Below are 22,008 nucleotides of genomic sequence, written 5' to 3'. Positions count from 1 at the left end.
TGAATTTTTCTCTTACATTGAATGATTATTTGAGCTCCTTTGCCTCCTTTTACCCCTCATTCTGTTCTGTCTTAATCACCACTTTTTTCCCTAGGTTTATTGTTTGATTCATGACCTTATCTCATATTACCTTCCAAAGATAGCTCCTTATTAACTTCTTCTAGGAAAACAATTATTTTTCTTGTCTTTGTTAACATGATAATATTCCTATTTTCCTTTCAGGTGGAACTACTAGAAATTATAGATTTAGAATTTTCATCAACCTTATTGTGTACTCTCATAATGTTGGTGCAAGGAAGTGTCTTTTTTCTTTATGGCTTCTGGATTTTCTACCTTGCTTAGAAAAGTAAACAGGCGTTTTCTCACTCCAAGTTTATAAATATATCATCTAAAATAGTTCTTGTAACACTTTTCTTGTTTTATTTTTTAAAATTTCAATCTTTAATCCATTTCTATATTTTGTAATACAGAATATTTAATATTAGATATATAATTATGTAGAAAGTCATTTATGCCAGCATAAACGATTACCTACTAAATTGGATCTTTTTCTGTATTCCCCATTCTTTTACATTTATCTATTTCTGTGTCAACACCAAAATGTTTTTACTTTAGTAGTTTAATATTTGGTAAGGCAAATCCCCTCTCACTGTGTTTCCTTTATTAACCACAGCTGTTCTTATATGAATATTTATTCTTCTGTATGAACTTTAAAAATACTTTAACTATATCCTCCTCAGAAACTTCATTTTAGTCTTAATGAAATCATATTTATATATTTATTTGGTATGGATTGACATGTTTATAGTTATTCCTATCCAAAAATAGGAAATGTCTTTCCATATTTGTTTCAGGTCTTTTTCCAATGTCCTTTGATTTTTTTTTTTTTTTTTTTTTGGTACACGGTCCTCTCACTATTGTGGCCTCTCCCGTTGCGGAGCACAGGCTCCAGATGCACAGGCTCAGCGGCCATAACTCACGGGCCCAGCTGCTCCGTGGCATGTGGGATCTTCCTGGACCGGGGCATGAACCCGTGTCCCCTGCATTGGCAGGCGGACTCTCAACCACTGTGCCACCAGGGAAGCCCTGATAATATTTTTTAATAATTTTTTTCCATTTAGATCCTGTACTTTGTTATATTTACTTTTAATTATCCTATTTTTATGACTGTTTCAGTGGGATTTTTAAATCATTTTTATTTGTAACTATTGCTAGTAAAAAAAAAAGCTATTGATTTCTATACAGTTATCTTATATCTAATTAGTTTACCAAATCCTCTTATCTAGCTCTCATAATTATTAGTATTTCTTGGATTTTCTGAAAACAAGGTAGATATACATTAATGTGATCTGAAAAAATAGTGATTTTCTTTATCTTTTTCAATATACTAATTATTTCATTTTCTTACCCTCATACATTATTAGCAAATATAATAAAGCAAGAAAATTATAGTGAGCCTCCGTGTCTTATGTCTGATTTTGATGAAATTACCTTCATTATTGTGCCATTTAGTATACTGTTTGCTGTTAGGTTTCACTAGGTTTTTTTAAATTTATTTTATTTCAGTAGTTATCTTCCTTCCTTTTTTTTTTTTTTGGTAGGCTTTTAGTTTTAATAAAATTTCAATTTACAGAAAAGATACATTTTTGCCATTTGTCTTAGCATTCTCTCCCAATCTTTTTCTCAGTATCTTTTTTTTCTGAATATTTTAAAAGTTGGAAACTCTATGTTCCTTTACCCCTAAACACTTCAGTGTTTTTTCTAAGAACAAAGGCATTCTTATACATAGCCACAGTGCAGTTATCAAAACTGAAATACTTAACATTTATACAATACCATTATCTAATCCACAGTCCAGGTTCTAATTTTGTCAGTAGTCCTAATAATGTTCTTTACAGCTATTTTCCCAGTTTCTCTTCCTTTTTTAATTTATAGTTTTACTTTTTCTTAATGTAATGTATTATGTTGAGAAGTGTCCTAGATTTGAACCATCCTTGAATTTCTATAATAAACCCATATAATTCATGAGATATAGTTATATTTTACTGCAGGATTTTATTTGCTAGTACTTTAGTTATTTCTTTACTTATAAGTGAAATAAATCTGTTTTTATTTTGTCTTTGCATGTTTAGTATTAAGATATGCAACCTTTATAAAATGAATTTGAGAAGAGTCCATCTTCCTCTGTAACTTGAATTGATTAAATAATATAGGAATTACTTAATATTTAAAAATTAGATAGAGTGGACTAAGCACTCAGACTGATACTCTTAGAGGAAGACAAATGTGACCCAAGTAATAGAGTGTCAGGGAGAATTCATTTACATTGTATAATGCTCGTAGAAGGTCTGGGCATTTATCTATGGTAATCATAAACCAAATACCATGGAAACTACTCAAACATTCTATCATTATATATCATAGAAAGTACTGTATCAAACAAAGCACACTAAAAACAGATGAAGGAAACAAGTGCAGAGAGATTTCCCTGCAATAAATTGTGCTAGTAGAAGAATATAATAAGAATATCATTCAATAAAATAGGACCTCAAAGATGAAATTATAAACTAGCATAATAAGATGAAAAGGGAGATTGCAGAAGAATCAAGCTGAGACTAAAACCAATACTGTTACAATTATAAATAAACCCAATGCAGAAGCATCAAGGAACAAATTTGATGTGACTGAAAATCAAATTATTAGCATGGAAGAAAGATTTAAAGTAAAGTGAATAGAAATGAAAAAACAAAAGGATTAAAGCAATTAGAAAAAGAATGATAGCTATAGAAATCAAAGACAAGTCAGCATAAAGATAATTGATGCCCTTGAAATAAGGACTCCAATAAATGAAAAAGAGAAAGTATTCAGAGATGTAATAGAAGAAGCTTCTTCCAAGTAAAGGAAGAATAATTCTGTAGGTGAAAAGGGCAAATAATATACCTGTTAAAACTAATCCAAATCAATCAACTTTAAAATTCTTCAGATTAAGTTTTTGAGCTTGAAAAGATTGAGAATAATTTGAGAATCCAAGGAGAAACCCAAGAATGAATACTTGTATGAGTAGACTTAGTGGTAAGAACTAGTTGCAATATCAGTTTGTGATTAGACGGTTTAAATACAGTATAAACCTTTTTAAAGAAAATAGTGTACAAGAAAATTACCTTTGCTTTTCTGTTTTTATATTAGGGAGGTGTTCCTGTGGGCCTAGCATCTAAACCGTTTCAGATTCTGTACGGACACACTGATGAGGTATTGAGTGTTGGCATCAGCACTGAGCTAGACATGGCAGTGTCAGGATCAAGGGTAAGATTTCACCTTTAAAAATACTGATTTCTTTATACAAATTCAGAGGTAATATTTATATTTAATTTTTTTTCTAGAAGAATTGGTAAAAGCATAGAAATTTTATACTGTGTTTGCCTTGAACTTTGCAAAAGTAGAAAAATACAGAAAAAAAGAGACTAGATTCTATTTGGGGATTTTACTGGTCTTAGTAGTTAAGACTTGAAATTTCAAGATTGGAATTTTTCCTAAGGTACATGTGTCCTTGGTAGAATAATCATTTTCTTAGTTCTTTTACCATATTTCTTTCTCTTGCTCAGTTTCTTTTCTTCGTTTTTGTTCTTCTTTTCTTTTCTCATTTTCTAATATTTTCTGTGTGTAGGATGGCACTGTGATTATACATACCATTCAGAAAGGTCAGTATATGCGGACTTTACGACCACCTTGTGAGAGTTCTCTGCTCTTGACCATTCCCAATTTGGCTATATCTTGGGAAGGACATATTGTCATCTACTCCAGCATTGAAGAAAGTACCACCCTCAAGGTATACAACAGTTTCATGCAGTAGGGCTAGACTATCTATAAGCCTGTCTTCTCCTTCCCACATTGTGTACATATGGGGAGGCATTCTGAAGAAGGAAAGAACACCATATTTTGAAAAGGATGTTTTCCTTTCATCATTCAATTTGTTCATTCCCTATCACAATATTAGCCTCATGTTTGATTTTGTTTTAGGGCTTTCTATAGCCCTATATGACTTCAAAAATAATTTCTGATTATGTGGGACTTCATAAGCTTAGGTGGAAATTAAAACTGAATTAAATTCTTTTTGCACAAGACAGGGTATAAATAAACTGTGAATTTTCTATGTTTATTTCCTTTTGGTGATAAAGCTTTTTAAAAAATTAAGAGAACTTTTTTTTTGTTTTTAATTTTATTTATTTGTTTATTTATGGCTGTGTTGGGTCTTTGTTTCTGTGCGAGGGCTTTCTCTAGTTGTGGCAAGCGGGGGCCACTCTTCATCGCGGTGCGCAGGCCTCTCACTATCGCGGCCTCTTGTTGCGGAGCATAGGCTCCAGACGCGCAGGCTCAGTAATTGTGGCTCACAGGCCCAGTTGCTCTGCGGCATGTGGGATCTTCCCAGACCAGGGCTCGAACCCGTGTCCCCTGCATTGGCAGGCAGACTCTCAACCACTGCGCCACCAGGGAAGCCCAGAGAACTTTTTTAGTTTTGTTTTAAGAATGTGGGTTTTGTTGGATGAGAGCTTTAATTCTTTTGGAGGGGTGAGATTTTCAATTCTATTAAAGAAGAGGAGTACTTGTTTAATATTTATTTACTTAGCAATCTGATTGAAATCACTTTAACAATATTTCTACCTACTTTCTCTTTAAGTATAACCATTTGTTTATTCCAAAATTTTAAACCCAGTCATCATTCTGTGATAGTCATAGTTTTAATTTGAGATCATTAAATTTTCTTCAACTAATCTTTGCAGGATAAGAATGCATTGCATTTGTTTTCTGTAAATGGCAAGTATCTACGGTCTCAAGTCCTGAAGGAACAAGTATCAGATATATGTGTAATTGGAGAGCACATTGTCACAGGCAGCTTACAAGGATTCCTGTCCATAAGAGATCTCCACAGGTAAATAATAAGAATTATTAAAGTATCACTTCGGAAAAGATGGTAGTATTTTCAGCCCAGAGAGAGTAAAATCTGTAATCTAAGATTTCTAATCTCTCTTTTTTTTTTTTTTGATGTTGGGGGTAGGAGTTTATTAATTTATTTATTTATTTTTGCTGTGTTGGGTCTTCATTTCTGTGCGAGAGCTTTCTCTAGTTGTGGCAAACAGAGGCCACTCTTGATCGCGGTGCACGGGCCTCTCACTATCGCGGCCTCTCTTGTTGCGGAGCGCAGGCTCCAGACACGCAGGCTCAGTAGTTGTGGCTCACAGGCCTAGTTGCTCCGCGGCATATGGGATCTTCCCAGACCAGGGCTCGAACCCGTGTCCCCTGCATTAGCAGGCAGATTCTCAACCACTGCGCCACCAGGGAAGCCCAGATTTCTAATCCTTTTGTTCATCATTTATTATGAAGATGTCTTTTTTGGCAACTATGAAAAAAATTGGGGAAGATGAAGTATTTCTGGGTTGGTAATGAAATATAGATGTACATTTTAAAAATGCAGAAAATTTTATGTTGTGTACATTTTACCACAATTAAAACAATTTTTTTTAAGTAGCCAGAAAATTTTTTTTTCATAGTGCCAAGCCTGGATTATGGATTTGGAAATTTGTACAATTATAGTTTGAATTTTTAGAAACTAAAGTTAGGTTTAAAAAAATTTTTAAATTGTGCTAAAATAAAGTATTTTTAAGGCTAGCACATCTGTTCTTGATTTTGTATGTCTGTGTTTAAAATCGGTGAGGAGTCTTTTGTTATTTCACCCAGTGAAGGAAAATATGTTTGAAAAATGGATATGTGGATATGTTTTTAAGTTTGGTATTCTTCATGTTTACCAACTTATGTACACAAAGCACTGTTATTCCCTGCATGCCCAAATACATTTTTTTCTTTTCTTCTCATTTAAAAAACTTACTGTGACATATTTATACTCCTCAAAGTATCTTGGCCCCTCCCAAAGCCCTTTTTTTCTGAATCATTTCCTGATCCAGAGTGTTCCCTTTTACATTCATATCAGAATCACTTCAGTACCAACATCGCTTCCCTGTTTTTGTATTTTCCTTCTCATTTTTGTCCTTCTTTCTCATGTGGTAGAGCATTGAGTCCACATTTCAGTAACGTCTTTCCAATATTTTTTGTGTTACAACCCTAATCTTAGGGTATTGTTAGGAGAATCCCAAGTTAGAAAAAAATTAATGGAATCTTCTGGCAGGTTAGTCTAGACCATAGTATGTACATCCTAAGATTCTTCATTCTCTAATCATAAAAGCTGTGAGCATTTTTCATAATGGGGTGTTATATTTTATACCATATTATATTTTAAAATATTTTATATTGTATATTACATATTTTAAGACAAAGCAAATATACCAATTTTATTTACCTTATCCCCCACCAACACACACTTTTTGAGCTTTTGTCCTTTTTACCCAACTTTTGCTCATTAATCAACAAGGCGAAAATCGTTTCGTGAGAGCACATATATGGTTAGAAGGCAAACAGATGTTGGAAATAGAAAAAAAAAATCTGTTAAGTATTTTAAGTAATGCTATAAATGTGGGCCTTTGTGTCACTCAGGTTTTCTGAACCTAAGTTCCCACATCTGTAAAATTAGAATGCAGAATTAGATGATCATTAAGTTATCTTTCAGGTATAAAATTCTGTGAATCCATTGTATATCCATGTAATTATGTGTGTGTTTTTTATTTCTCTTCTAGTTTGAATCTCAGCATCAACCCATTAGCCATGCGATCGCCTATCCACTGTGTTTATGTAACCAAAGAATATAGCCATATTCTTGTAGGATTAGAAGATGGCAAACTGATTGTCGTGGGTGTTGGCAAGCCAGCTGAGGTAAAACCTAGCGTCAAGAATTTAGTTTCCCATACTGTTGGGGATTCCTTTGGTTCTTTATTCCAGCTGAATCAGAAGTCTCCATTATGGATAAACAAATTGAAAAACAAATTTGATTTTTCAAACTACAGTAAATGAAAGGGGATAAAACTAGTATTCAAGAGTGATGTTTATATTATGATATTATTGAAATCACACATTTAACAGTTTATAACTCTATATGAAGAAGAAAGTTCTTTTATTCTGTTTTTCCAAATCTAGATTTTAGACCACATACTTGAATTTTTAATACATAAAAGCATTTGTAAAAAATGAAATATAGACTCAAACAACAAAACTACTTACCTTATTATTATTATTTTGTTAATTTGCCCATGCTGCGCAGCTTGCGGGATCTTAGTTCCCTGACCAGGGATCAAACCCGGGCCCAGGCAGTGAAAGCACTGAGTCCTAACCATTGGACTGCCAGGGAATTCCCCAAACTATATACTTAACTTTAATTTCAGCAAATATTCAGCATGATTGTATGTCAGTTGTACTTTTGTAAAAGCATCATTTTTTTTTTAACTTGGAACTACAAATATCCCCATATAAATGTGCTAATTCTCAATGAATTTCCTGTAGTTCCTATAAATTTATTTGCCAGTGGTTTATTAATTACTGAATATTCAGATATAAATGTAACACTGTTCCTATGAAAACTTAGTGGCTATACTCCAAGTAATCTAGTGATTCTTCTAGAAAATTTATTTTGTTACACAAACTCATATTTAAGCATTATAAATTTTTATTGGTATCATTGGTCTTTTCTGAGAAATCTAAAATGACCTCTGTACGGGTTATTTCAAGAGAAGACATTACTGAATAACATACTGTCAGTAGTTATAATAAATCTATTACAGATCATAGGAACCTTTTTTTAAATAAATATTTTAAGATTTTGTTAGTCCTTATACTCTTTTTCAGGATATTATTTTAACAAGAGAGGTCTTATTAAATTAAAGTGATTGGGACTTCCCTGGTGGTCCAGTGGTTAAGACTTCACCTTCCAGTGTAGGGGTGTGGGTTCGATCCCTGGTCTGGCAACTAAGATCCCATGTGCCTCCTGGCCAAAAAACAAAACATAAAACAGAAGCAGTATTGTGACAAATTCAATAAAGACTTTAAAAAATGGTCCACATCAAAAAATCTTAAAAAGGGCTTCCCTGGTGGCGCAATGGTTGAGAGTCCGCCTGCCGATGCAGGGGACACGGGTTCGTGCCCCGGTCGGGAAGATCCCACATGCTGCGGAGCAGCGAGGCCCATGAGCCTTGGCCGCTGAGCCTGCGCGTCCGGAGCCTGTGCTCCCCAACGGGAGAGGCCACAACGGTGAGATGCCCGCGTACCGCAAAAAAAAAAAATATTAAAAAAAATAAAGTGATTGCAACAACATTTAGTTTCAGGTGTAATGATTCCCCAAATAATGTCAGCAAGTCTGTATCTCGATATTTCACTTACATTTAAAACATTTTAAGCGTTTTTACATTCAGTAGTAGAGTTTCTTGATTAATATATTTCCCAGGTAAAGATTTCCCTTCTGTCCTCTGCTGTGATGATTACTTGAGAACTCTGCTTAGACATTACTCTTTGAGTATGTTTCACTTTTTATGGTTTACTCAAGTGCCTTTAAATTTGCCTGCCCTCCAACTTAGGTAATTTGTTAAGTTTACAATTTTACTGAATTAAAAAAAAATGAAATGACGTTATGTGCACACATTTTAAAAAAAATTGATTGGAAAAAAAATACCTAAGTAGCTTCATTTCATAGGCCTAAATCAGTGTTTTGTAATATTTACCAAATAAGTTTTTGGTCCTCATTGAAAGATTTATGTCTACAACACATGGAATTTGAATTGTGTATAGATTTTGAATAAAAGTATTTTTTATCGATTTTATATCTTTGTAAAATACATTTTCCATCAGCTGAATTATGGACCTACTTTAGTAATAAATAATCTAATTGAGTACTCAGAATTTTGCATATTTATTAAATACAACTTTATGTGAACGTGTAGAAATTAAATAGATCAATAGTTATGAAAAGAGTTCTATTTCAACATCTATTTTTATCTAAAATATCAAAATCTTGATTAATGTATATTTTTAAATCATGTATCAGTTTTTTTTGTTTTTTGGGGGTTTTTTTGCGGTACGCGGACCTCTCACTGTTGTGGCCTCTCCCGTTGCAGAGCACAGGCTCCGGACGCGCAGGCTCAGCGGCCAAGGCTCACAGGCCTAGCCGCTCCACGGCATGTGGGATCTTCCCGGACCGGGACACGAACCCGTGTCCCCTGCATCAGCAGGCGGACTCTCAACCACTGCGCCACCAGGGAAGCCCCATGTATCAGTTTTACATATTATACTGTCAGTATAAAATCCATATTTATAAATTAGATGTTAAAGTGGAACTAGATTAATGGAAATAATGGTTTTGGAAATACATCTGGAAATGAAAATGCAAAGCAAACATGCCAAAGTGTCTTTGCCTGCGGCTTATCTTTTATCGCTCCAATAAGTGGACCCTAGAAAAGTACCATTAAAAAAGGGAAGCAGATGAAGCACCATTAAAAAGTAGATTGCTGGGGCTTCCCTGGTGGCGCGGTGGTTGAGAGTCCGCCTGCCAATGCAGGGGACACGGGTTCGTGCCCTGGTCAGGAAGATCCCACCTGCCTCGGAGCGGCTGGGCCCGTGAGCCATGGCCGCTGAGCCTGCGCGTCTGGAACCTGTGCTCCGCAACGGGAGAGGCCACAGCAGTGAGAGGCCCGCGTACCGCAAAAAAAAAAAAAAAAGTAGATTGCTCTTGGGAAGTAATTCCAACGAATCGTATGCTTAGATTGAGAAATGTTTCCCATGTGGAGTTTTGTTGCCCTATGTAGAAGTATAAGCACTTTTAGAGGGGCATTAACCCACTGATTCAATTAATTTTGATTAATAATTGTTATATGCTGAGAAGTGCTAGGTGATAAAAAATTTAATGGTGGAAAAATATGATTCTTACCTTCAAAGAGCTTATGCTATTCTTATTTTCTAAATTACTTATCATGCTATTGTTAAAGATTTTTTTACATTCTTAGATCAAACTATTTAAAATTTACTTCCTTTTCATCAAAATGTTATTTTACTTTCTTCTTATCATTGTGATTGTCATTAATAGTACTGCAAATACAAGAGGAGAAAGTTCCCCACAACTATGTGTCTTGTTGCTTGATTAAGTATAATTTGAGAAGATTATTTTAATGAAGTGAAATGTAGTTTTGTAAATATATAAAGTAAGGGAGTCTTTTAATTTTGATATGTGGCACATTTAATTTAAAAATTTGTACGTTGGTATTAAATCTTTCTCAACTAAAAGACAATCAATGAAGAAAAGCCTTTTAATTATTATTAATTAAGAATCATTAAAATGTTAATGATTCTGCTAACAATACCTATTTCTTGTACATTCTACAGAATCATTGTCTTGTATATCAATTTCATTTATTTATTTATTTATTTTTCTTCCTTAATAACATCTCTTCTTCATTTTTCTGGATTACTTTAAACAGATGCGCTCAGGTCAGCTTTCTCGAAAATTGTGGGGATCTAGCAAGCGGCTCAGCCAGATTTCAGCTGGAGAGACTGAATATAATCCTCAAGATTCCAAGTGATTGTTATTTCTGCCGTCTGTCATGGATAACTGAAATTTGATTTATTGCTTTGTCACTTTAATCTGTGACAGATTAAATGTGATATTAAATCACTTTAATGTCACATCTCTCAACTATCTTAAATCTTTCAGGGCTGTTATCCCTGAAAATCATTTAGGGATTACCAAAATTTGGTATCATATGTGTATAAAGTCATAGGTTATATTATTATTATCCACTAAAAAAATTTCTGGTTAACATCACTGAATCTATCTTATTAACTAATTCTTGGTCTACACTAAGATGAATTTGAGAAAATACATTTGATTAGATTTAGTAGTTTATATCTAAAGATCATTAGATCCATTTTAAAAAATAAACTTCTAAAAATAAAGAAGCTAAATTCAATTTGCTTATTCTAAACAGCAAAAGTTGAGGTATTTCTAATAAAAGAGTAGCAATAATGGGACAGTTGAGAGATATGGCTTTTAATACATTCTTTAGTTAATCATTCTCCTATTTACTGAATAAACCATCCTAAATACATCAATTTTATTATGGAACTTCTGATTGGAGGTAATATTTTAAAAGCATCTGTTGCATACTTGGATTTTTAAAACTCAGTGTAAATTACAGGTTTTCATGATAAGTTGAAAACAAGACTTTTGAAACTGGTACATTGGCTCATCCCACTACTACTTAGCATAGTACTAATGAGAATTTATTGCAATGTATTATTATCCTTAAATAATAAATGTTGAGTAGGAGTAAGAGAAACTAGAGACACATTTTGTGGATATATTTCATTAGTAGTAGAGTTAAGGAAAAATGCTCATTATGATTTTGACAGCTGGGTCCTTTAAGTAGCATCTGCAGCTCAATTTATATGTGCAAAGTACAAAATTTCTTGGCCTTTTCTTTATTAAACACTGTGTTTTCCCCCATAATTATTGGAGTTGGCAATGATACCCAAATATATTACATTTTTACTTATTTCATATGATTGATGAATGAACCGAAAAGATATGCATAACTTAAACTAGTCATTTGGATATAGTAATTTTTTAAAATACACGTTTCTATTTCATGTTATGTATAACTTTCAGGATTACAATTAATTTTATTATACATAGCTAGATGTTACATTATGCTTTTAAACTAAAAAGCTGATAGATTTAATTCAAAGAGATTGTTAAACTTCGTACTTTCATAAGGTCATATTTTGAGTTAGAAAGTTTTTATAACTACGAGTGTCCTTAATCCGAGATTTCACAGGTTGGGGGGAATTTATGAATCCCTTAAAATTGTGTGGAAATTCTGTATGTTAGCTGCATTTTTTTTTTTTTTCAGGAATGAATGGTTGGGTAGCTTTATTAAAAGGGTCTGCGATTGGGGGAAAAAAAGACTTTTTACAACAATACCTTTTAAAAATAATAATATTCTTTTTTCTACAAATTATAGATTTCCTTATATCCAATTTTCTTCTCAATTGAATCTTTGAGAAATTCTTCCTTTGTAGTCCTCTCCTGTTGCCCATGGTATCTAATACCCTTTTCTTTATAATCGTATGAGTGAGTACAAAATTTATGAGAAGTAAAGGATTTTGTTTAGGGAAACTTTTTGATAGATTTGATTGGCTTGTATTAGGACTTGTAAAAAGTTATAGAAGAATTTTCTTTCCAGTTATTTACAATCCTCTGTTTTATTCAGTAAAAAACCGTTATGTTTTAGGTAAATCACACTGAAATAAACTGATGCAGCAAGTGTAAAGTAGAACATATGCAAATGTGAAGGTTTCCTTTTTGAGGACTTCAGTAACTAGTGGTGAAAATGTCTCAAAACAAGTCAATAGAGATAATTATCATGTATTAAGATTTATTTCTTCTGTTTTTTCATTCTATTTTCATTTTTTATCTTATATATTTTAGGAAGTTTCAAGTCAAGAGAAACAAAATGATGGGGTTTTCGTATTTTAAATTTGATTTTTAAAAAACTGTTTCTAAATCAAAACTTTGGAAATGTTTCTCTTGCCTATTTATCTAGAGATTTTGGTATAAGGATGTTTATTTTTAAGGTCACTTAATATTGGTTTTGGAAGTTATTTTGGATGATTATAAGTTACAAAAAAATTTAACTTAGATTATTAGGGGAAAATTCCTAAATTTTTGGTATTTTACTTTGCTACTGTTTAGATGGAGGAGCAAAACAAGCAGTATTTATTTTATAGCACAAATATGAAGAAGCTTTTTTCACAGTAGATACCCTACCTAGAGTAATAGTAGATGTTCAGAGCAGTGGGATTAACCCTTATGTAGTATTTTCCAAAAAGTGAAAACCAAAAATGTAAAATTTTGAGGAAAATCTTTGAGAATATTAGCAACAGTCTAGAAGAATGGAACTTAAAGTTTACTAAATAAGCAAATATAGTAGTAGCATTGGCTGAATAATTCCTCTTTTGAACAGTTTAGACCACTGATTAAAAGTCACTAGATAAAAATCACTGTGAAGATATACCTTGAGGGATTATGGTGTATTTACATGTTACCCATAGAAATTATTTCTATATTGTATAATGGGAGAAATGAACAGTATCATTAGAGTGCAGTAACAGGTGGACATTTCAGATGATGAATATAATTATCTCAGCTGTTATATGAAGTGTGTTGTCTTTGAAGAACTTTTCATCTGCTTTTGTTTCTTGACACTCGTGATAGAAATAAAAATGTCAGCATCCTGATGATGTGGAGCAATTTATACTAAGGAGATGATTTTTTTTTTAGAAAGTGAGGTCAAGTATTAAAACATACAATAGAGGTACTCATTTAGAGAATAAAGAAACTTTATAAGATTTTTTTTTTCAACTCTTCCCAATCAGTATTCTGTCATTACTTAGATAAAATTGGAGGAGAGAAGAAAAAATAGAGTAGGGCATGAATGAAGCTTGGCCAGTTTAAAATCATATAAGCCTGTGAAGCTCATGTCATCTATGAATCAGTTTCTATTTGTTTCCTTTAGGTCGCAGTGCTTTTTCAGGTCACATCCTTTTGTAGGAGAGAAAATGCCAATTATTCATTTGTCATTAACTAGGCTTCCTTCTTTCTCTATGTAAGGCTTCCTTTTTTCTCTATGTAAGGCATATAAAAATTATCCTTCAAGAACTAGTATTGAAAATCAGTTTAATGCTTCTGAAGGAATAAGTGTGCCCTCATAATTAATTAGAATTTAGATTTGAAAGTTAAATCCTTACCGAAGATTTTTTGTATTTTGCTTTAATAGGAGTAAGCAGAGGAAATTGTTAACTTAATACCCTATTTTTATTTAATGATGACACATGGCCTTTGCCTTTAAGTATATTTTATATTGCTATTACTAAAGAAATCACTAATGGAAATCTTTTAATTGAATTTAAAGAGGTTAGCTCCTTTTATATATTTATATTTATAAAGTGAATAGCATTGTCTTTATCACCTTTCCAATGAAAAGATGCAAGTGCATGGACTATATATAAATATTATATAAATATTAAATAATATTATATAATATGTAATGTCCTGTGGGGGTGTGTATATATGAAGGTTGGTCTCTTAAAATACATCATTAAATATGTAATCCATAAATAAGTTCTTAAACCTGTCTTTAGGATATAGTTTTTGACTGATACAAGAAATGAAATACATTTTTTTTTCTCTAAATCTAATCTGTTGTTTTCCTTTATCAGGCAGACTCATAGCTTGTCCTAATTACTGTTTCTCTCATCAAGTAAAACTGTTTTTTCCCAGTAAGTGACCAGCCTCAAACATTTTTATCACTTTAAACAAATACTGTTCTCAGTATTCTTTTTGCCTAATTCATTTATCATACGTACATTTGATTTGCTTTAAACTTGATCATCCAGAACATTGTTATAGAGAGTTTTCCTATATCAGAGCCCTTGTTGTGTTTTTTCTCATGACATTAGGCAACAATATAGTGTTATCAGTCATCATTGGCCACAACTTTACTTCTTTAATTTGAATCTAGCATTTTCAAGGCCATTGTTTCTTTTTTTTTTTTTTTTTTTTTTTTTTTTGCGGTACGCGGGCCTCTCACTGTTGCGGCCTCTCCCGTTGCGGAGCACAGGCTCCAGACGCGCAGGCTCAGCAGCCATGGCTCACGGGCCCAGCCGCTACCGCGGCATGTGGGATATTCCCGGACCGGGGCACGAACCTGTGTCTCCTGCATCGGCAGGTGGACTCTCAACCACTGTGCCACCAGGGAAGCCCCAAGGCCATTGTTTCTTAACTGAGATTGTAGATCAGACTTCTCTGTGAAGTTTTATAAATATACAGAAGTTTAAGCGCTACTCTGGATACTCTGAATCTCTTTACTTGATATTCTTGGTATAAAAAATTGTCTCAGGGTTATTATATTAAATCTTAAAATATTTTCTGCTATAGAAATTATATCCATTCATTTTTATAAATCAGATCCGATATTCACAGGCTTATTTGAAAATAGGTTTAATCATTATCCTTGAAGACATTTTTTCTAAAATTTGCTTGGAATGGCTTTCTTATCCTTGTTTTGCATGCCGTGGAAACAACCAAATTTCCTTTTCAGTTTGCGTTATTCTTATCATAAACTCTCTTCAGACCTTTCACATTTGAAAATTATAAATAAAATTTGCCTCCAAAAAAGTGTTTGCTTGTATTAGTTCCTAGTGGCTATCAGTGAATATTTTGCATATCTGAGTTAGGTAACATTTTAAACTATTAATAAAAAACATGAGTAACAAAATGCTAGATTTAAAACGTAGACTTAGATCTCTTACAGCGTTGAAGCTAGTAATCAGTAGTTTTCCTAATTAAAAGCATTGGATAAATTCCCTAAGCACTTCTGAGGACTTTTGTAGGTATAGCCTCTGTATGGAAATACTCTTTAAATTTTCATATGGAAAGTCTTAGTATTACAAAAAAATAAAGCATTAACATATAAGATATTTAGGCCTGTACTGGAAATGATTCAAATTTTCTACATTAAAAATGTAAGGTCATCTTAGATTATAGGAGTTATGCTTTTCTTCAGTATAAGAAGCTTGTGTAAAAGTGGCTGTCTTATCAGGTACTTTTCTGATACATTGTAGTAATTTATCAGATACATCTTCTTAGATTATCTCACTGACATTTGTCACATGTGGGTGATTTCTAAACACATTGTAGGATTTGAACCTATGAAGCTAATGGCTTTAGTGAAAAATAAAAGGACAGAGATAAAATTGTATTTACTTTTGTCTTCATGCCTTTAATCTTATAACTGAAAATTCAGAGGAAAGAACAAGTAGAAATTCACTAATTCAACATTTGTTTTCTGTGGTTTAGTTTTAATATGTTTCCTTGGAAACTTATTTTGCAAATATTACCATAATAATAATAACACCACAATATTGTCTCTGAATTGAAAAAGTTACCCATTCATTTTCAAAGTTGACTGCCAGTGGACTTTTGGATGTTTGTGTGTGTGTGTGTTTTCACTTATAATATGATGGCTGTCTCATTATTTAAAATTTATAACTATTTTTGAGTGTACAAACTGATTAGCTATTTATAATACTATTATAATATAGCACTGTAATTTGAGAATAAGAAAACAAGTTAGGATTTAGGTGGGATTGAAAAATAAAATTATATTTTATTGATTAAAATATAAACTTTTAAAAAAGAAGTCTTATTCCAATTGGACCTTTTAAAATTTTATTTTTCTAATAATATATTGCATCTTAATGTGTATAAAACTAGAGTTTCTCTGGTAGCCAGTGTACTAAATAAATAGTTACTGTTAAAATGATATTTTTGTTGTTCCTTATCTTGGAAACATTTCCCCACAATATCTAAGCAATGTGTTTTAAGATTTACTGGGCTCAACCTACAAATTCAACAAATACTCCTTTTGCATTTTGGAGGAAAAAACTTAACTATGATATACATATTTTGCTCGTCAGAATGCTAAAATTATATTAATCAATAAACACTTTAGAAAGCAGTTCTGGTAAGGAGACATCTGTTGTTGGACTTCAGTGAAAAAATTTCAACCTCTTAGTTTCTTATATAGGGATTAAAGAGAATAACTTTATTCCTTTGGGATTTTAACTGGTTTTCTTGGATATTTTTCAAAGTATTTAATGATAATAGTTTCTACATTTCTTCCAAAATTATGGCATATTACAGTACCTCTTACTGTTAAAGATCTTTTATATTTTTGACTTTTTTTTCCTATTATGCTTTTTACTGCTGTCTCCGATTCATAAATACCATCACCAAAAATTTTTTGTGGCTACTGTTTATTTTATAGTTAGCTTTAACCATATGGCTGGTCTGTTCTCTTCAGGAATTCCTAACGGGTATGGCTTTCTTTCCCCCAGCTGTTTGCTTTTATAGACTTAGAGCAAAAAAAATTAGCAAAAAATAATGAGAGATCTAGCCAGTCATTTTCTGTCAGATGCATTGCTATAGAAGTGAATTCATTAAGACTGAAAAATATTGAACACATATGATTTGTCTCTTATGTCAGTTTTTCTGGGACCCAGATTAAATAGGAGCATTTCAGTGTTATCATAGAAGTGACAGTGACTTGAATGCATACACACACACACACACACACACACACACACACACACACAGTCAATTCAGAGGAGGATAGATGAAAATTTGGAGTTGTTTAAAAAAAATACTTGCAAATCGTGCTGCTACTTAAATATTTAAGGAATTCAAACAGTTATGTAGTTATCGTAAAGTGTTCCTTGTCATTTGTTCTACTGGAATTGACCATGAAAAAGAATATTAAGCCTTATTTATATCCAATTATTGACTGTGCAAACTGTGACTCAATGGATATTTGTATGCCAAAAAAAAAAAGTTTTTAAAGTTGAGAAAGTTTTAGACTTAATAAAGATGTATAAATAATTTTGATTAGTATTCTCATTATAATGAAGCTACTGTTAATTTGGTGCAATACATTCTTCCCTTTCTCATCCTTTTAAAATTAAATATGTAAGATGTATGTTTTGTTTTGTTACATTGAATTTTGTTTAAAAATTTTTCAGTGTGTGTATATGAACTAATGTTTGATTTGTTTCTGTATAGCATGAATGAAGATAATAATTGAAAAATTTGCACATTTTTTAGTCCTTTGGAAATTTGTATTCTAACAGTTTTTAAGAATATGCATTTATTTTGTACATAATAAATTTAGCTTTGTATAGGAAAATGGGTTTGAATCAAATAAAAAATGATGTTTTCTTCAGCTGGTTTGTAATTCTCAATTTTATAGAGTCTGATTAGAACTTAGCATTGGCTGAGTTATTTGAGTAGACAAGGGATTGAATACAGTATTTAAGCAGCAAATTGATCGCTGCTTCTTTCTCATATGAGCAGAATTTCTTCTGTAGTCCTATGTGCACAAGATAAATGTTATGTTAATTGACCAGTTTTTGTTGTATATAACAACAGGTATTAAGCCTTTCATTTTAAAGCCACCTCAGAAACATGGTTATGAGCTAGAAATCTCCATTTGTAGCTAATCAAATAATACATTAGATTGGTTTTTTTAAAAACACTATTTCCTTTCACAGTTAAAATCTTTTACTCATCAACTTTGACAGTGTAGATGTTGACCTATTCCTATCCTATACACTTTACATTTGTGGATAAGGGTAACAGATTGAATGTAAGTAACTGTATTTTAGTTTGCTCCATATTAGAGTTCTGGCAGAACAACAGTGAAGGCATAAACCTACAAGGATGAGGGCGTAAGCCTAAAAGGACAAAGAAAATAGAGAAGATAATCAGTACAATTTTGGAAGGTGGAAAATTAATGGATTCAAACTGGATGAATCTAGACTTACAGGGTGCCAAAGATAACGATAGGTACCTAAGTCTAAACCTCTCCACATGTCCTCCAAAAAACTATACAGATAAACAAAAACAAATGTATCCTCAAATATCCCATGCCTTCAAGATATCAAGAAGACAGATAACACGACAAACATCAAATTACTTAAAAATAGAAATATAAAAAGCAAATTCCAACAGAGCTATCTCTTAAGTTTCTATAGTAAGCCTTTACAGAAAGCAAGGAGAGTCCAGAAAAACTTGAGGGTAGTTGATTAGAGAACCTAAGATTGAGCTATAAAAAAAAAAAAAGACTCCCAGAAAGAGAAAGCCCATCCTAAGTGCAAAAATACTGAACAAGAGTTTGAGTGGATCAGAGTACTGCATACAAAAAGTGGACTTAGTATGCAGGATTTGACATGGCAATCTCAGAAGACATTCTTAAGAAGAATGTAGAAATGCAATTGCTTTGTAGACTAGTTGGTGAAAGAGGAAAAAATGGGGGAAATTTAGGATTTAGGATCCTGCATGCAAGAGAGAAAAATATTGAGAGATATGTAATTCTACCCATCACCCTCATCTTCCCAAAACTAAAATAAAAAAACTACAATCCATTATCTATCATGAACGATGACACGAAAATCCTTAAGTGAATATTAGCAGATCATTTCTAGCAGTGTTTAAGAAGTATAATGCCTCATGACCAAGTGTGGTTCATCCCATGAATTTAAGATTGGGTTAATGTTTAAAATGTCACCTGTTTAAGATAATTCTCAGTAGACTGAAAATAGAAAACTTTCGTAATAAAGTATATTTATGAAAAACCTATAGCTAACATAATATTTAATGTAAAAGACTGAATTCTTCCTAAATTAGGAATAAGGTAAGAATACCTATTCTCACTATTATTCAACATTGTACTGGAGACTCTAGCTAGTGCAATAATGCAAGAAATAAAACAGCATAAATATTGGAAAGGAGACAGTAAAAATATCCTTTTGTGGTTAACAAGCATGTAGAAAATTCTAAGATATCTATGTACACAAAACAGTAGAACTTATGTAATAAATGAGCCAAGCAAAGTCAAAAAATAGATCATATTTCTGTATTCTAGCAATAAAAATTGTAAATACAGTTTACAGTATCTTGAAAATATTAAATACTTAGGAAATAAAATATTTGCAGGACATGTACACTGAAACTACAAAATATGGCTGGAAAAGTGGAATAAAAAATAGATTTGAAGAAACTGAAAGGCTGATTCTAAATTTTATAGGGAAATGCAAAGGACACAATGTCAAAACAATTTGAAAAAGAACAAGGTTGGAAGACTTAACTCTGATTTCAAGAATTAGAGCTACAGGAATCAGACATTGTGGATTATCCAGCATAAGGATAGACATGTAGGTCAAAAGGAGTAAATAGAAGGCCTTTAGATGTGGCCATATATATGATGAATTGATTTTCTACAGATGTGCCAAAATAATTAAATGAGGAAAGAACAGTCTTTTCAACAAATGGTGCTGGAACTGATGATTTATTAACTTGAAGCAAATTATAGACCTAAATGTAAAACCTACAACTATAAACTTGCAGATGAACTCATAAGAATACATTTTACAATCTTATGTCACGGCTAAAGAATCTGAGTTTAGGAAAGCTGAATCTTTTATAATGGGCTGCAAGCACACCTTCCTGACCTTTGCCCTGGAGGGAAACATTAATACTGATGAGGAAGCAAACCTGCCTTCTATTCCAGAAGGAGACTATTTCTGCCTTCCAAGTAGTTTGCTGTACAAACATCCTAGAAAAGATACGTCCAGAACAAAATGGCAGTTAATACCTTGCTCTTAAGAAACTCAGTTTCCCAACACTGCCTATCATCTGCTAGGCCTTGTCAGACCACCACGTCTTAAGGACCATAGGGAAGACATAAGCTGCATGAGCAAGTAGCCCAGATCCCCAGAGTATCCATCACTGTCGTACCAGTGCCCCTCCCTCAGCTAACACATTTGGTTTTATAAGTGATCTTGTATGATCAGATGGAGGAGGAAGAAAAGGACCAAGCTTCATTTACAGATGGGATGGCTCAGTATGTGGGGAAAGCCAAAAATGGGTAGCATTGAAGCTTTACTTATGGGTGGTTTTGAAAAACAGTGGCAAGGGAAAACCACCTCCATGGGCAGACCTTTAGTGGTGCACCATGTCATTTACTTTGTGTGGAAAGATAAGATGTGGAAAGATAAGAGACCCAAAGTTAGAATATATATATATATATATATATATATATGGAATCATGGGCAATGATGAAAGGCCTGGCCAGCTGCTGAGAGACATGAATGGAAAAAGATTTTAAGATTGGAGACAAGAAGGTCTGGGATAGAGGTAGGCACATGGACATGAGAGTGGGAAAGAAGTGTGAAAATCTTTGAGTCACATATTAGCACCCACCATGAAAGAGGCATTAAACAATCGAGTGGACTAAACAACCAATCCAATTCATGTCAGGTAGTCCCTGCACTGGCCACACCAGGGCCGGTGCAATGCGTAGGTACATGAACAAAGTAGCCACAATGGCAGAAATGGAGACTATCCATGGGCTTAACAGCATGAACCCTCCACTTAACCAAGGCTGGTCTAGCTATTGCCACCACTGAATGTCCAATTTACCAACAACAAAGATAAATGCTTAGTGCCCAATTCCTCAAGGAGACCAATGGGCCACATGCTGGCAAGTTATGTATTTTGGGCCCCTTCCATTCTGGAAGGGCAAGTTCATTCTCATAGGAACAGACATGTATTTTATGTACATGGTTTGCCCTTTATGTCTACAGGGCCTTAACCAGCACCGTTATCTTAAGGGCAGTGGAGTATTTGATTCATTGGCAAGGGATTCCACATAACATCACCTCAGACCAAAGGACCCACTTTACAGTAAATAAGTGCTGGAGGGAGCCCATGACAATGGAACTCACTGGTCATATCACATACATCACCCACAAGCTGCCATCCAGATAAAGCATCAGAATAGCTTGCCGATGTGACCTGGATAATTAGGAAGAGGTACAGCTGCCATTACACAATGGAATATGTAATAGTGTAGAACCCAGGTGATTTACTTGGGCACTACTTTGTACTTCTTTGCCCAATTGTGACTGCAAAGAGAAAAACCATAGTCTGAGAAGTACATGATTACCAGGTACTCAGGCAGTTCAGAATAATCCAGTTATTCTGCCAGACTAATCAAGCCTCAAGACTTGGTAGCTGAGTAAAGAGGAATCTACCATGGATAGCAGAGAAAGAAGATTATAAGTATCAGTTGTGGCCCTCAGAAAAACTACAGAGGCTAACTTCCCTTCCAATTTTTTTCTCAGGAAGAGAGTAAGGTGGGTGTGTAGAAAAAGGCCCAGCAAAGCCCAATCATCGTGGGTAATTCTCATTCCAAACTCCCCACTAGGTTGGTCTAGGAGTTGTTGGGCCTGCATCATAGTTCCACTTCTCTTTCTGCCCAATCCAGATTCCTTCCTTCACATGTATTAATCCTTACTACATATCTTGCATCTTAAACTCCATCTCAGACTCTGCTGATACAATGTGCAAGTACCCCATACACTCAACCTGTAGGAACTTTATCAATATGACAGACTCCTAAATATTTT

At 33.3% G+C, this 22,008-nt stretch overlaps 1 protein-coding gene across 2 annotated transcripts in view; it reads left to right on the top strand.

Moving 5' to 3' along the window:
- Nucleotides 1–20,947, top strand: part of NBEAL1 (neurobeachin like 1) — a 228,732-nt gene extending 207,785 nt beyond the window's left edge. For both annotated transcript variants that reach the window (XM_089915931.1, XM_089915930.1), the window contains 5 exons: nt 3,187–3,303; nt 3,665–3,826; nt 4,779–4,927; nt 6,684–6,819; nt 10,404–20,947. In XM_089915931.1, the coding sequence (XP_089772057.1) occupies nt 3,187–3,303; nt 3,665–3,826; nt 4,779–4,927; nt 6,684–6,819; nt 10,404–10,505 (666 nt within the window). In that variant the 3' untranslated portion in view covers nt 10,506–20,947. The remainder of the gene's footprint in view (nt 1–3,186; nt 3,304–3,664; nt 3,827–4,778; nt 4,928–6,683; nt 6,820–10,403) is intronic.
- Nucleotides 20,948–22,008: the final 1,061 nt, after the last annotated feature.

The sequence above is a fragment of the Delphinapterus leucas genome, chromosome 8 (assembly GCF_059928025.1).
Source record: "Delphinapterus leucas isolate spDelLeu-1000000601 "Yukka" chromosome 8, BTC_Dleu_Yukka2, whole genome shotgun sequence".
NCBI classification, from domain to species: Eukaryota; Metazoa; Chordata; class Mammalia; order Artiodactyla; family Monodontidae; genus Delphinapterus; species Delphinapterus leucas.
This window is presented reverse-complemented; position numbering and strand designations above follow the sequence as displayed.